At 40.6% G+C, this 17,058-nt stretch overlaps 1 protein-coding gene across 8 annotated transcripts in view; it reads left to right on the top strand.

The window, feature by feature from the left end:
- SCAI (suppressor of cancer cell invasion) overlaps positions 1-17,058 on the top strand; it is a 49,109-nt gene that overhangs the window by 6,830 nt on the left and 25,221 nt on the right. For 3 of the 8 annotated variants that reach the window (XM_042786671.1, XM_042786670.1, XM_042786669.1), the window contains exons 3-6: positions 6,690-6,791; positions 8,468-8,599; positions 16,106-16,201; positions 16,828-16,914. In XM_042786671.1, coding sequence (XP_042642605.1) covers positions 6,690-6,791; positions 8,468-8,599; positions 16,106-16,201; positions 16,828-16,914 — 417 coding nt within the window. Of the gene's footprint in view, positions 1-2,589; positions 2,652-6,689; positions 6,792-8,467; positions 8,600-16,105; positions 16,202-16,827; positions 16,915-17,058 lie in introns of all 8 variants that reach the window. The other 5 variants (XM_042786676.1, XM_042786675.1, XM_042786674.1 and 2 more) reach the window with 4 other exon arrangements.

Raw genomic sequence — 17,058 nt, 5'->3', positions numbered from 1 at the left:
GGGATGAGAAATGTCTGTGTTTGGTTCCAACTTTTACTAAAAACCTTGGAATAATAAAGAAATCCCTTTTTTTTCCCCATCTATTTTATAAAGAAATGGCCTGATGTATAACTGCTCCTTGCCCTTCCCTGTGAAGTACTGACTTCAGCAGTCTGTGAAGCTTTCAGCGTGTGCATGCCCATGTGTGTGGGGGTGTGTGTTATTTATTTATTTCAGTGTTTCTTGAGTAGAGCTGAGTGGTGTCTTGGGAACTTTGGGACAGTGGCTCTCAATGGAGAATTAGGTATTCTGGTGAGAGGAATGAATTTAGGTTCTAATTAATTTTGTGTTGTCTGAGGCTCTGTCAGGACTAGCACTCTGAGCAGATTACATGGAAACGCACAGATGGCTTTCCCAAAGCGTGCAATATAGCTTTGAAAGAAAACATGAGAGGGAAGTATGCCAGTCTGTGTAAGAAAAGGAGAGGCAAATAGAGAGCAAAGGTAGACATCTTGACTAGGGTAAGATCGGATGTTTCTCAGTAGAGATTTGAGGCATGACGGTTCCAGGCTTCAGGTATGACTGACCAACAGCTTAGTTTTATCTGTGTTACTAATTTGTGGATAAGAAGTAGATACCAACTGCGCATCCGGCTTTATATCACATCCCCTTTTGGCAGTGATGCAGTTGGAGATGTGTCAGGATGAGAAGTGAAGAGAGAGCTGGTCTTTTTGACTCGAGGTTTCAGGCCTTTAAAATTCTGATAGATTAGAATGTATTTTCCACCACTGGTTTATGTAGAGAGCAGTTCTAATAACGTCTTAGTTTGGGGAAATTCCTGTATCAACAGGGTAGACATAGAAAGTGTGTTTGCTTTTGCTTTTAGTTACCACTTGCATCACTAAGTAAGGAGTGGGAAGCATTTGAAAAACGGAGTTTGTATTTCTGTGCTATGATTTCCTGATTAAAATGGTGAAACTATCCATGAAGCTGTGAATCAGGATGCAGCCATCACTTACCTTTATCATTAGCTCACTTATCTAATCTATTGTATTTGATGCAAGCAAGGAAACTCCAGATCATCAAGAGTTTAGGACTTGTAGTTGATACAGCAGTTTACTGTTCTGTATTACATCTGTCACAGAAAATTCTGATTCTCAGGCTAAAGGTTAATCAATATAGTCAGCCCACCCTAGTTCACTGCTTAGTTTGCAGTTTGCTGTCTTCAGGTGGGTGGGTGAAAAGAACAAGAGCATTTCTTCCAAAAAAAGAGAATGCTCTTCCTCTCCTTCCTATCCCTGTCCCCAACATGAACCATCCTGGATTGGTCCTGTTGGGTTTGCATCTGCTGTCCTGTTCAGAAGGTTGTGTATGGGTTATTTAAGGCACAGAGCTGAAGGCTCAGTAATCAGAACAGCTGGAGCCTGAAATAATATACAGATTCTTGTTCTAATTTTAGCCAAGAAGCTTCACTGGGTCACATTGATCAGCTCTCTGTATTGTAATAAATCTGCTCTTGTACATAGTGTGAATGTTTAACATCCAGACTTTATCTTTGGAAGGCTGGAATGCCACGGACATCAGTATTGGTAAGGTGCGTGAAGTCACCTGTTAAATGACACAGCAAGTGATGAGTTCTCATTTTTTGGAAGACTTGCTTCTGGAAGACGTGCTCGTACTTAATGCTTACAAAATCATGCAATTTTTTCAAGAAGTGATGGTTTAAAGTATAAATGTATAAAAATGTAAGACTAAATTATTCTGGTTTTTAAATAAGAAAGACACGTTGTATATCATGTATGTGAAGTGTCTGTATTCCATAGTGCTTGTGTTCAGTAGTACAGACTCTAATTTCCTTTGTAAAATACCAGATAGAACAAATATGCTGCTAAAGTCTTTGAGTTGTTTGCCTCTAGTAGTACAAAATGAGAGTTCTAAGTCTAATGCTGATGCTCTAGTGAGAAGAGAGTTGTTCTTTCAATTGGCTATTTAGGTGAAGTAGATAAAACATTGCTAATAGGTACTCACAGCTTTTATTCTCTAAATACTCATGTGATAAGGCTGTCCAGGTTGACTGGAAGGCAGGAGACACTCAAGATTCCACAACTGAGCAGAGACCGTGGCTTAAAAAAAGACACATCGGCTGTACGAGTGCTCTGTCGGGAGGTCAAGGTGCCATGTCCAGCCAACTCTGCTATGCAGCTCTAGGAGACTGCCCCTGATTCTACCTGTCCTTACTCAACAGAGTTTATATACTCTTAACTTCTGCCAGTACAGTATGCCATACAGTTGCAGTATCACTAAATTTTCTGTGGAGTGAGGTTTTATTTGCTTGTTAGTGCCCAGTGTGACATTGTGACCACCCTCTTCTACCAGGCTGCTGAATGGCAGGTCATAGTGATCCAGGATAATAAATCTGGCTAAGGAGGTATGCATGTAATACAGTTATTTAACATACCTATGCTTGACTTTCATTGTCAGCTTGATTTCCTTGACCCAGAGTATTCTTTCACCATTCACAAAGCATGCCTTGCTTTACAGGCCTGAGTCCCAGCGTAGGGCCAGTCGGGAGCGCATACTGTTGACTTCAGCACTCTTTTTCCCTTCCAGCTGAGCCTGGAAAGCCTTAGCCAAAAGACGGCAAACCACAGGGAAGTGGAAACGTGTGTGATGTAAGTGACACATAACTTTAAAAATACTGGCTAGCATCATGAAACTTTCATCTGTTTCCCATACCCCTCCTCCTGCTGCCTTTCAGCTCCAGCTGCTTTGCATAGTCTTGCCATCCTCTGGGAGGCCTGTGAGCTCTTCTACCCTGGGTGCTGCAATGGGATGAATTTGTAAAATCTGTCAATGTATTGTACTAAGCAAACCTGGGATTGTGTGTTCTGAGTGTGTTGGAAAGAACCTGGCACACAAAGTGCAGTGCTTGGCTAACACAATTTTTCTGCCTTGTATGGCCTGAGGAGTTGGCAGAATCTTTGAGAAAATAATAAGTTCTGCTGGAAGTCACCATTTTCTGACTTATTTTAACAGTCTCTTAAACCAATGTTTCAGCGTCTCCTTTTGCAGACTCTGGAGATCATTTTTTTAAACATGTGCTACTTAAGGAAAAAATAAGTAAAATTATAATGCAAAGCAGCCCAACCATTTCTTTTGCATGAAAGAAAGCACAAAGCATCAAACACAAGAACAAAAAATCAAGTAGATGGTATTTCTAGTAGAGCTGGACTGTCAAAACTGGGAGGACTGTCTGTTTGCAGAAGAGGAGCACAGATCTGTGGAGTTACTTCCAGTATCAAAGAGGAGAGGTCCACATTGTGGAGGTACTACTGGTTGCGTTTTATTTATATTTTTCATTTGGAGCACAGCAGTCCCCAAGGAAAGGGCGATGTCAGTAGCTATATTCCTCCCTTTGCTGTGCCCACTTGCTGTTTCTAATAATAATTCTTTCTCCTGTCTGTAATGCTGCTGCATTACAACACAGTCTTTAGTGCTGGGAAGACCTCCTCCTTTCCTGAGCTGCTTGTGATAGTAGTTTGTTCTTTGTACAGCACCAAATATCACCCCCTCCAGAGCATGATAAGCCAAATCCAGTGCATGAGATAACTAATTTTGTTTTCTTTCTCCGGAAAAGCCAGCTTCACATATCGTTTAATGGCTTCTGTTGTCCTTTTTCTTTCCATCTTCCCTCCCCATCTTTCCTTCATATTCAGACCTGTGCTGAGGCTGAGTGAAACCAGGGTTTAAATTGCAGCAGCGCCTGTCTCATATCTGTAACCAAAATGCTGCTTTGAATTTGAAATCTGTAGAAGAATTACCTTCTGGCAGCTCTTCTAAAGATATCTCAGAGAGGGAAATTCTCGTGCTTATTACTACTTCACTTAATTCTTCATTGCTTTTATTTCTTTCTTAGTTGAACCTCTTATTTCTTTTACTTACTAGTTTTTCCTAGGAGGAGGACTCTGTTTGCCCATGATGTGATTCAGTCTGAATATTTTTTTATAATTTATTTTCTGTATGGTGTTATTTTGTAATGACCATGAAGATAAATTTGACAGTTGATGAGTAAGAAACCAGTCCATTTTGAGCAGGGCTCATACTTACTTTTAAAGTGTAACCTTTAAGGATTTTCAATAGGACTTTCTGCAATAGAGTGTACATATGTGAATACACTGGATACTTTGTAGGTGCTCCTGTTTTCTGAGTGCAGTATGTGGCAGAGCCAGAACATGCCTTTAATTATCCTGCAAGACAGCGAAACTTGATCTCATCTGTTGTCACTGTCCACAGTTGATTATTTGGAACATACGCGTTCTGTCATCCCAGAGGTCCTATGTGTGTCGCGTCTATTCTGTCCCACAGGCAACTGTGCTTGCATTTTCAGGTCATTAAGAACAGGGAGAGTTTCATAATTGTGTGGGTAACTAAGGTTTCATTTCAGTCTACTTTTAACTGTGATTTAGCTGTTTTATTACAAAGTAACCCAGAAACAAAGAGGGCACATTGAGGCTTCTGTGTTTAATTTATTATGTAGTAATGGAATTGCTTTTCGTAAGCACCCACAGTCTTCTCCAATTCATTCTGATGTCTTAGATCAAGTGTCTTCGGGTCGCCTCCCTCTCTCTAAAAGTGTCCCCTCCCTCTGATTACATCAGCAGAAAATTAGATTAATATTTGCATCTGTTTTACTGATTAGGTGCTTAAAGTTGAGTGAGAGGAGCACCATCAAAATGTTTGACAAACAACAAAGTTAGGCTAAGCGTGTCTGAAAAGCTGGGAGATAATTTTTATAGACCATAGTACAGGGCAGATTTTTTCAAGTTTCTGAGAGAGTTCTGTTCAAAGCCCTTTTTAGAATAAGTATTAAATGTGTAATTCAAAGCATGCTGATACAAGTGCATTCAGTGTTTTATACCAGGTCTAACATGCAAGTCTTTCTTTTGTCATATGAAATATATATGGCAATCCAGATTAGAACCAGATAGAAGGCACATTTGGAATGCTGAATGGTAGGGATGTTTTCATGGCGGCAACGATCGTAATGAGTTTTTAGTTTACTACTATTAGCTTTCAGGTTTTTTGTATAGACATCGTATTGCTGAGTATTGGTTTTAATGGAAATTAAAATAATGAACAAACTTAGAAGTTTTAGCAGAAGGTCTGTGAAAACTTTGCCATCACACACACACACAGAGACAAACACACACACAGTTTGAGCTGCAATGATATATCTTTTTGTTTTAAACTGCTGTTTTGGTTATGTTTGGTAATAGTCCTTTACAATGATAACCTTGCCTGGAACACTGAGAGTATCCTGTTTGTGATGGGATGTATAGGGGTAATAATACACAGTGGAACTGTTAGAATTTTCAACACAGTCTAGTTTTTATTATCTTTGCTAAGTTCATGTGACATACAGTTGTATTGGAAGTCTTTTCTTGTTGCAGTAAGATATTGCCTGGCAGGTGGGTCCTTTATACATAAAAAACAAAGCTGCTTCTTGATTTCATCTTACTGAGCTGTAGAGTAAAGATGTGATTTTTGCAGGTATTGTAGTTTCATGTCTTCTGTGTGGAACAGTCTGTTTTACCAGTAGGGATTCTTTTCTGGAGATATGTTTGAGTGACTGAGACTTAACTTCATTTCCTCTCTTTCAAAAAGTAAATCCCTGACTGTTCTAGTAAGTGTGCTCCTTTTGTATGCTTCTTCATGTAAGTCTCTGCCTCTTACTCCTCACCTCAGCTATACAATACCACATTTTAGCCTGAACTCAGACTATTGGTTGCCTTAATACCATCTGTGTTGCTTGATTGCAACAATCATCTTTTCATTTCTGTACTTGTGAATAAAGGAAAAACTGAATGTCCTAGTGGAATGTCTCCAGGGTATACTAATATTTCAGGTCTCTGTGCAATGTCAGAATGTGCTTAAATGTGGTTTGTTTCCTAGGTTCCTCATCAGCAGTCTCTGCTAAGAAGATGGGTTGTTCCCTCTGCTTTTGGCAGTTTATTTCCATGAGCAGAAGAGGTGCTTTTGCCCTCTGCTTCAGTAATAGAGTAATAGGTCCAAACCCACGTGCCGCCAGCCATATCAGGAGGCTGACCATACAGAATGTTCTCCAATGTTTTGTTTTCAGTTTGGTAATCTCTCTCTTTTTTGTTTTTTCTTTTTTTTTTTTTTTTTTTATTTTTTTCCCCTCTATTTTATTTTAAAAACAATTTTATATTTAATTTTTTCTCTCAGTTCTTCTAACTTTCCACAAATGAATATTGTGCTAAATATTTAGGAACTGTCTGGGCTTGGAGTAGGCTTTCAAAAGACACTTTAATTGTCTATAATCTGAAAGAGGTTTTTTTCCTCCTTTCTCTGCAACAAGTATTTTTCCTGCTTTCTGATACCTTTCAGATTGGCAAGCAGTGAATTTTCTAGCATATCTTTTATTGATTGCATAAGTGGCCCTCTTTGCAGTGGGTCTAGTGGACTCCCTCAGCCTCAGAACTGCAGCTGGTTTCACCTGCCTCTGCCAGGGCTAACACAGATTCATCTGGCCAATGTTAGCCGTGGTTGGGGTAGTTGGATAGTACAATTTAAGGGTAGCATAAAATAAAATTGACTTTAGCATTAAATTAAAGGAATGATATACAGACTGTATGAAACATACTTTGCAATTTAAGCAAGCTCCTCAATTTTTGAAAATGTATCTGAAGCTGCTCTAGAGTGCCTGGTCTACCACAGTGGAGTGCTGCAGAATCCAGGGGCCTCGCCGCAGGATTTAGGTCACCTTTGCTGCGGAGCACACAGGACCTGGGGTATTGTCCCTCTTCCTGAAATTCCTGAATCACCTCCTGGCTATTCTGACATCGCTTTTTCAGCTCTCACTATTCACCTCAGTTTCATATGTTGGTGCTTTGAGTACTCAGTGTTGTTTGTTTCATGCTGTGTGAATGTAAATGTTTAGAGATTTCAAACACAGGCTGGTGCTTTACAGTATTCATGTCCTGCTTGCTAGGCTCATGCCCGCAGCTTTTGATGACTGGCTGGTACGTTCTGAGCTCTCTTACACTGCCTGGCACCTGTACTGCAGTTACCTGACAATACCTAGATACTTCCTACCTTTTTCTGGAACTCTTCAACAAGCAGTTTGTGCAGTGCACCCCATGTCCTTGCACTAGTGCTTTAGTGCACTGTAACGTGGGTGTGTAAAAGACAAGTGAATGTGTGCTACATCTTGTCTAAACCGCGAAATCATGCAACTGCTTGCTTGGCAGGATATGCTCACTAACTTATCCCCAAAAGCTGGGGAGCAACTGCCAATTTCTTCTGCATTTGGTAGGCATGAAGTGCTTGTTCAGGGAAGTATTTCTAAAGTCTGTTTAGTTATTGTGAAGGTTTTCCATGACAATCTCTGAAGGATGCTTCTGGGTACTTTCCAATGATTGTAAAGAGTTAGCTTTGCCATTTTCTGGCTTGAACTGGGACTTGTAGGTAATTATTTGTGCAAATAGCATCCAAACAGAGCTTCTGCACAAAATGGAAACTTGTTGCCTCACAGAAGTGCTTACCAGAACTGGTAGAGAAGCTGCTGAGAGTAAAAGCTCTTAATTTGCCCAGTTAGAGGTGTGTTTATCTTGCACTAAAATTCTTAGAGAGCGCAGAAGAGCTGAAGACCTGGCAGCCATTTTCAGAGGACTATGTTTTGCTGCTGCTGTTGAGAAATCTGTAGCTCACTTTTGGATGATAAAAAGGATAATTTTATATCTATGTATGTTTCAAGTAAGATTTTAAAAGCCACTCTGCCTGTATAGGCTTTCATATTCCCTTACTTATTCAGTACTAGGATTGTCTATGTTATATCTTTGGTTTTGTTCAGGTGATTCCTGTACAATATGACATTTTGATCATAGGAACAGTAAAAATAGAAAGTATAATTGTTGGCAGTGCAAGCCATGGAATTAAACAGTCATGAGAAGTAGAGAAGAAGCAGGATACTTTTTAGCATTCTGTCTAAAATTGCTATGTTTTAGCAATAGGAACTAGTGAGCTACAGTTTTCAGCAGTTACAGAACAAAATGACATGTAAACAGAACTGAGGCTAGTCTGTCTAAATACGGCTGCAGGATAAACACCTCTGCCGAGAGGCAAATTTAGAGAGGATTTCTTTGTCCGAGTATGAAACCCAAGTACTGTTTGTGTTACAGTCCTTTTGTTGGCAGTTTTGTGTTTGTACAGTCCTTAGAGTTGTTTTATTTTATGACTCTTGTACCACTTTTATTTTTAATTTTGCTCTGTTAACTAGTGCACTGTGCAATAATTAGTCCCATGCTTCGATTCCCAGCTGTTATTTTTAATGAATCTTGAGAAGAGTAACCTGTGGGAGAATTGCATGCTCTTTGTTACCATCCCCATGGAACTGTACATGCATCTAATCTGGATGAGTTCACAGTAGCCCTCAATTTTTGAGTAATGGCTATTTTCTTCTTCATAGGACTGAGTTTGCCCTAAAAGAAATCATGTCATCAGGAGGAGCTGAAGATGATATTCCTCAAGCAGAGAGGAAAACAGTGACAGACTTTTGCTACTTATTGGATAAATCTAAACAGCTATTCAATGGCTTAAGGTTAGTGCGTTTTTGACAGTATTCCTTCAGAAAAGCACTGGAACATACGCTTGAGTATGTGAGTGATGCTGCAGTCAGTTGTACAATGAACATTTTGAGCTCAAACCCATTAAGTTTGTTTAGGAGAGAACAATGTGCACCCATTTATGGCTAGTTTTGGACCATGCATGTAAGAGTGTTGGTAGGAGTAGAGGTTTACATATTTCTTCCGAGACGGTAGCGGAGGAAATGTGAGAAAGGTGAGCTGAATGTCTCAGTCACGTCAGTTAACAGTAAACTGGAAGTTGGAAATTCTGTGAAAGTGATAGAATTCAGACTGAAATGTTGTGTGCAACATACACAATTAAGGGCTAGGTATGGCTATATACAGTCAAGAGCATGCAAGTCCAAAATCCCACAGTGTCTGTACCAGGAAAAAAGGGATGAGAAGGATTGAGCTAGGTGAGAGTAAGGGCAGGGAGGGAATATTTGGAGGGGAAGAAATTTAGGAACTGATAAACAGAAGCATCCAAACCATAGCCTCTGTATGTCTGGTGAAACAAATGCTTAATCTGTACTGTGGAGAAAGGTAAAATTTGCATTTACCTACAAAACATCTGCAATAACATCTAGAAAGTCTAGGTGTTTTGTCAGTACCAGTAACAAGGTGATTAAGAGTAAAGAGAGTTTGAGGAAAATAGTTCACGTTTGGACAGTGATGTAGGCATCCTGTTTATGTCAATATATGCTGAGTTAAAGATTATGTATTCAAGAGCTGTTTTATTTCTAAGCTTTGCTGTAGAGTTGCTTACGCAACATGTTTTTTAGCTCATAACTTGTTGGCAGTTCATCTTCTTACCGGTCTCTGAGTAATACGGTATGTTTGGGCCCATATAGCTTGCTGTTATTCAAACACAGATGGTTAGCAAAGATGTTTTTAATTCCTTGCACCCCCTCCCCCCCCCCCCTCAGCTCCCCGCTATTGATGATCCTTTCATGTGCTTTAGAAATTGATTACCAAATCCAAAACAAACAGTTTGTGCTCTAAAATCTGAATGGTAAATGGGCACTAGAGACAAGGAGTTCTTGGTGATTGCATTTGACATCCCATGAAACAGAATCTAAAGCAAAAGGACTGAGATGTTGAGGCCAGGATTTCCAGGACCATATGTGCCATTACGTTTGGTGTCTGATACAGCTCGCTTGAAATTTTGGCCTGAGTCACTGAAGAGGACAAATTCATATAGTTCCTGTCTGGATGCATGGTGCTCAGGTTCAGATCACAGAGATGGCAGAGTACCTACAGCCATTTGGTCTTTTCCTTTGGGCATGGAGAGAGATAGTACTTGTATCAGATTTCCAGGTGAGAGATGTCATTTCTATGTGTATCCGTGATACTTTTGCCAAAAAGAAACCTTCTTACCCAGCTAGTTGAAAAGAAAATGGGAAATACCTTTGGATGAAATTTGGGAAAAAAAAAAAAAAGAGATGGGCTTCAGCAGCTGGCTCTGCTGTGTGAAAATAACATACTGGAACAGGAGCCTGCCTCTGTCCTTGCTGTAACTTGACACAATTAACGTAGCTACTGCTTGCACTGCACTTGACCAACATTTCACCTATAAGGCCTGTGATTCCTATGGGCATAATGACTGGATAAAGGAGCATTATAATTTTCAGGTATCTCCTCTGCTGGTGCTTGTTCTTTTCTGGGCAGTTCACCTGGAAATGACTTGGCAAATATCTGAATTCTTAGTCCAGTTGCTTGCTTTTCTCTCTAGCATAATAATGTTTTGAAGATGATGATGGCCCTTGCTACTGTATTCTATGCCATTCTCTTGTCCATACCATGTTTCATGGAAAAGAAGTGATGGGGAGGGAGAGGAGAGCAATGATTTCCTTCCTGAAATCTCCTCTGGGCACTTCAGCTACAGGGAACTGAGCCTATAGCTGTGTTGGCAGCTGCTTAGCTGTTGCTGCTGCCAAAAATGCAAGGGCTCAGCCTGCCACGTCTTTGTTTCAGTAGCATTTCCTTCCTCTCTTCCCAATACAGATGCCAAATACAGCATTTGAGGAAAACATATGATGATCTGCCAAGGTTGCTGCTCCAAAGTATACTTCATGCTTGCACTACCAGCAATGCCATCCTTTTGTGGCCATGCCTGCTAGAATAACTTAGAAGGGAGGTTGTCTTTCTAGTGCCTGTACTGCCTTTTTGAAAACCCTGAGCTAAAAATTAGAAACAACTGTTAATGAAGTATGTTTCAATTGCTGTCTTTTCTCCTTTCCCCACTCTTGCTTTATTCTCGGAAAAAGGCTGGAAAGAGGGAGCATGTTAGGAAGCATTTTTTCATGGTGTACTGTCACCAGTTATTATTTCCTTTTTAGTGTTAATAAGTGCCTAAATATGTTCAGTATCATCAAGAAGCTTGAAGCTTGAAGAAATAAAAAGTCTTTCCACATATATCATACTTTCTCAGATTATAAAGTCTTGTTGCTCATTATGCAGGCTGCAAGAATGACAACTGCTGTCCTTTCATGGAAAGAGTTGACAGTGTTTAACCATTTCTGTTGGAGACTTCTAGTAAGATGCAAACTGAACCTCTTAGTTTTATTCCATACTGCTGCTGCTGATTTAGACTCAACAGGACCCTGTTAGCTTCAGGTAATGCTGCAGGCTGCACCCGGTACTGGGAAGGGACTGGCTTCTCACACCGACTGCATCAGTGAGGCAAGTTACTGTGAGTGCTACCGGTGTGCTTACTGTCTTTGTGGGCTATCAGAGGTGATGGGGAAGCTACACCACAACGCTGTTATCCTGCTGCCACTTAGGTTCTGGGAACAGGAACCTGTAATTACTGCAAGCCTATGAACATAAAAAGAAATTGTCTTTTTTATCACCTGTCAAAACTGTGAATGTATTTAAAGCTCTAAATGTTAAACTTAGTTGTTGCAATCTTCCCTTCTGAAGTGTACTGCTGAGTCTCTAGGACTTTCTCAACATCTTTATGCCTCTGGAAGTTGTCCCCGTGTGACAACTTCCATGTGGTGCTGGCCAAACAAGCCTCAGCACCTTTAATTGGGTTTCAGCCAGTATTATCTGGCTTCTGCCAACAACATGGCTGAAAATAACTACTTATAGAAAATTAATCATGAGCACATAAGCAGTGCTGGTCTTTGCTGAGACTATATAGCGAGAATGGGATAAAATTCTGGACTGTCTGTGGAATTTACCCACCAGCCACTAGTGTGACAAGGGAACCAGTCTTCTGTGCCCAGTGTGAGGAACCCATCGTTTTAGAACAGCTGAGCTTGTGTCTTCATGTCCAGTTTGGAATGTTTTAAAAGCCAAGAAATCGGAAACAGTTTCCACTTGTTGGAGGCTACTGTAATGAAGTGTGTAACTGTCTTCCTTGTCTGAATAGAACTGTCCTAAACCAAAGCATCTCCGTGCCCTCCTCTGCATCTGGATTCCTTCTTGCTGCCCCTTCCTCCCTCCTGTACAGCTGATCTTCATCAGTAACTGCACGAGTGAGTACCACTGCCACGGCCTGTTCTGGACCCAGCATCCTTGGCCAGGCACACCCCAGAGGAAATTGAGGCTGTTGCCTTTTTCTCCCCATATTGCTTTGGCATCCTTCTGTAGATCTGGAAGTAGCAAAATGTCTTGCTGTAACATAGGTCTTTTGCTCTTAAGTTGGGTGTGTAATTGCTTCTGGATCGTATACTCCCTGTCTCCTTCAGTGGTAGGTGCTATATTAATAATCCACTCAACAGTCAACTGAGTCTTTAGTATTCGTTTGGGCTATTTTCTTACCAAATAATGTGGATCTTTTGGTCTGATTTAAAAAAAAAAACTGCACTAAATGTCCTCTTTTGCTTATGCATCCGTTTTCTCACAGCAAAATTTCTTGATACGTGGGAGCAACATGCATGATGTTCAGAACACAAAACAGTAAATGGATGGCAGCAATGGCAGCTCTTGTCTGCAAAAATCTGTGGTAAAACCATGGTAATGTATTGTCATAAATGAAGTTTTATTACAGCCATGTCAGAATACTATCAAGAGAACAAGTGCTATTGTCTGTTTCCATGGAGATCTCTCTTGTTCCCTGGGGAGCCGAGGAATCGCATGGTATTGTGCAGCTATGCCAGCTGCAATTAGGCGAGCACGCTGCTTGAGAAATATGCATGTGGACAACAACAGCCAAACACGGGTACACTGCGCTGACAGAGGCTCCTTAAAATGCCACTAATTTTCATATATTCAAAACAAAGCGGCGCAAGTGAGTTGAACTAGGTTTTAGAAGAATGCTAAGGCTTGCACAGAGGAAGGTGCGGAGTGCGGGGGTGCCAGAGGTACGCAGCGGAAGGTGACAGGTGAGGTATAAAGAGCTATTCGCTTACTGATGAGGGCTATATGTATCATGAGCAGCAAATAGTTACCTGCTTATTTCTTAATTTGTGCACATACATTCTTCTCAGTGTTTGACAGAAGAAGGGTATGTTTTCTTGTTTCCTTATGTTAGACCTTTGCTCAAATGTCATAAATAACTTGGCCTAGAAAGTCCAATTTATTGCTGGTAGGGTTCTTTGAGTCAACTTGCTAATTCAGTTATTCTTTAAGTTAGTTCCAGAGAAACTTTTTTTTTTTTTTAAATGATCAATTTTAGTGTTGCTCTATATTTGTATTCACTTTTTATTTTTTTTTTTTTTAATTGAAACATGTGGATGTGATAGTTAAATTTAACACTACTTCTTGCTATATGAAAGCTTGCAATATATCTTAGGCATGTATTTGGACAGTTTCTTCTTTTGTTTAGCTAAAATGTTTGCATCTATTACAACAATAGAAAGTTGTGAATCATTCATTGCAGTAAATGCTTTAAATTTGCATGTGTTTGTATCAAGCTATATTTGGATGAAGATGCTGGTGCCCTGGAGGACATGTTTATACTCCTGTTTACCCTTCCCTACACCAAAGTATCTTCCAATGTTTCAAGATGTTGATCATCCAATTGCAAGTTTAAGGGGATGGGGGTATTTTTGGTAAAATCCTGCCCAGATTCCTTGGCATCTTCATAGAATAGCAGCAGCAAGTACTGGAATGGTTTTCCAGGCTGGTAAGAGTTATAGCTGACAACAGATTCATTTTACATGTAGTAACTAAGCTAGGTCCCTTCAAGCTGTGTGGGAAGTACAGTTGGCTGATGAGCAAAGGAATATTAATTTCCTTGTCTACCTAGGGTGCTGTTAAAGCAATTACAGCTAGCAGAAATGCGCCAGTATGCTGCTCTGGAAATCGCAGTGCACTGCTTTGCTTGTCTTACTCCTCCAGAGGACATGGCATGGTTTCCAAAAGGTGGGGTTTCCCTCAGTCTCGACCTCCCAGGCTTGGAAGTGGAACGTGCTGCTTTTCTGTGCCCGTCTGCTCAAGGCTGAGGTGCTGCATGGTATATTAACCAGCACAGTGATTTGAGAGAGCATTCCCTGAAGAAAGCATTCTTAAATCAAATGAAAAATTATGCCATCTTGAAAAAGCTGTTCCGCTTGTGGAGTTGTATATCTCCTTCGAATTAGCTTCAGTATAGATGTGTAGGCAGCATGCTTAGTGAGACACTGGGTTTCTGGTCTTCCCTGTTGCATTTGTTCCAAGATTCAAGTAACTCCCAGGAGATGACCTTCTGTGAGGATTTAGAGCACAAACCTTTAGAGCTAAAATCCTTAGGGATATGTTATAGTTGTGGGGTGGAGGTGGAGGGAAATATATCACGGCATGGAAATGGAGTGGATGTATGAAAGCAGAATGGAACTGGATTGACTAACTCGTCTTACAGCACTGGGGATTGATGTGGAAAAACCAGCAGACCTCAGGTTCTGACATGTCACTAACTATGAGTTAGAGGGTGACAAATGTTGTGGTGATGATGTAACCTCACCCAGTGAATGTCAGCAGTGAGCATCCATATGCTTGCTTGACCTGGTGGAATTTGCACAGCTGATTTATGTGTGATGTTATAGGGTCTGTTTCTGAAACACAGTGAACAGCCTCATCCATTTAAAAAATATTATTTCCTTCTTGAGTAGCAAGACATCAGTCTAAATGAACAAATTTCCATTAGATTATTCTGCTTGCTCTTGGGTAGCTTTTTTTTTTTTTTTTTTTTTACTATGATATTTAAGTGTCCAGTGTAGCTTTCTGAGCATATAACCATAAAATTACTTCTCTTTTAGCAAGATGGCAAGATGTTTTCAATCACCTGTTGAAAAGTGCATGTAGGAAAGACAGTCATTTCTGATTTGGAGTGATTATTTGCAGGTTTGTTCTGATGCTGTTGAGAACCTGTTAATATTGAGGAACCATGACAGAGGCTTGTTTACAGGAGTTAAGAGATCATGGATTCCTTTTTGCCCTTTAAACTGTATTTGTCCATAAATACCAATGTTTTTGCACATATCCAGTCACTTGGCTCACGTTAACTCGCTCATGGAGAGCGCTGCTTCCATCTGCTGCTATTCTGCACATCTGGAGAGAACAGGCCTATGTGTACAGGGTGTCATATGTTCATCATAAATACCGTATAAATACACTGTAAATATACCATATGTTTTATAACTAACTTAAAAATGAACGTCAACCTGTGTAACTGGTGGAAGCTGTTGGACAGGACCCATCTTGTTGAATCTTTTGGGGAGGGAGGGTCAGTCTTTACTAAGGGGTCTCTGCAGGGGGACTGTCAGTCTGCTGCTGGACAAGCGCTTTCAGGAAGGACATTAAGGATTGTGCATATTGACTGGCAATAGACACTAGAAAAACTAGAATAATTCTGCTGCTCTTTGAATAAATGATTGAGTTAGAGTTCTTGCATTTGAAGGCCAAGCTACTGTCTTAGTCGGAAATGTTTTACTTCAAAAACTTCTGGTTAAGCTGTACACCTTCAGTTTGATGTTATAGCATCGTCCTTTTTTGTATGGAACATGCAGGGCTCAGGCATTTTGGGACATTGGCTCTCTGTGCACAAACAGTGATTAAATATAAGCAATGGCTTGGAAGATTTGCAGAATGCACAGGACCTTTATTAACACTGATAACTTCAACTGTTTTGCATTGGAAATGTGAATAGAGAATTGCTCTGAAAGTAGGAAGCAATAATTAGGAGACAGCACTGAAGAATTTCTTCCTCTCTCCAATACGTGCTTCTTTCTCATATACATGCATACGCAGTCTTTTCTTGTCTACATGTTAAATGACTATGCTGTTTGGCTTGTGGCATGTTCTTCGGGATACTATGGTCAAATCTTGGTATATGTACTTCTTACAAGTTAAACATGATTTCCTTGCAGGCTCCAGTAACAACAGGTTTTGAGAAACTACAGGAATCTTGTAGTTCTGGGTGCAGGCAGGGTTATAAAGCATTTCAAGTCAGTTCTGAACAAAGCTATTCTGACATTGATACAAACACGCTGCTGTCACACTGGGCTGACTGGAATCTACTCCCTAACTCTGTGTTTGTCGCTTGTCTGTTGCAGGGATTTACCTCAGTATGGGCAAAAGCAGTGGCAGTCCTATTTTGGGCGAACATTTGACGTTTACACCAAACTCTGGAAGTTTCAACAGCAGCATCGGTAAGGGAATGTTGTAGACAGCTGTGTTCTGTGGATTCAAGCACAACTTCAGTCTCTGGTATGAACAGGGCCCCCAGTTAAGTTTGAGATTTCACTGTGTTATTCAAGCATGAAGGGAGGGAATAGTCACTTCCTGTAGTGCTCTCAGTGTAATGAATTAAAACGTTGCAGAGTTTTCAGTGTGACTTTTTTAACAAAACCTTTTGCTCTACTTGAATGCATGTTGCTTTAATATATTACCGAGGAGAGGCTGGGATGATGGCTTCTGCAGTGCAGAACCCATCTGGAATGGTGTGAAGTGTCTTGCTGCAGCGTGGGCTCTGATCTTTCACACCTTATGTTGGCTGCGTAGTCTGAGTGTTCTCCTGGGAAGTTGTGACCTTTTGCTGTGTGTATTTTGTGCAACATACTTATGTCTACCTCTCACAAGTTTATACAAGATAAAGGGCCCTTGATCTGGTGTGTGTATGCAGTGCTGTTGGCTCTGTGAGGAACTGCTACTGGGAATGCCACACCAGTAATGAAAGTTGAATTTGGCCCTACCGTGGCTCTTTGTCTTGTCTGGTGTGATGTTCAGAGAAATTCTGGAATGCCTTTTAATCCTTCTTTTCTCTCTTGCGAAATAGACAAATATTGGACAATCGGTATGGGTTGAAGCGGTGGCAAATTGGGGAAATTGCTTCCAAGATTGGGCAGCTCTATTACCATTATTAGTAAGTAAGCACAGAAGAGGATTCAGTAGGGGAATGCAGTGTTACTGGCAGCTCCATGCCAAACATCTGGATACTCAGTCAGGAGAAATCAATGTATCAGTTGGGTCATGATGCCTGTTTCTGAATGAGAAGGCCCCTGGGACT

Source organism: Tyto alba, unplaced genomic scaffold, assembly GCF_018691265.1.
Source record: "Tyto alba isolate M040663 unplaced genomic scaffold, T.alba_DEE_v4.0 Super-Scaffold_11, whole genome shotgun sequence".
NCBI classification, from domain to species: Eukaryota; Metazoa; Chordata; class Aves; order Strigiformes; family Tytonidae; genus Tyto; species Tyto alba.
This window is presented reverse-complemented; position numbering and strand designations above follow the sequence as displayed.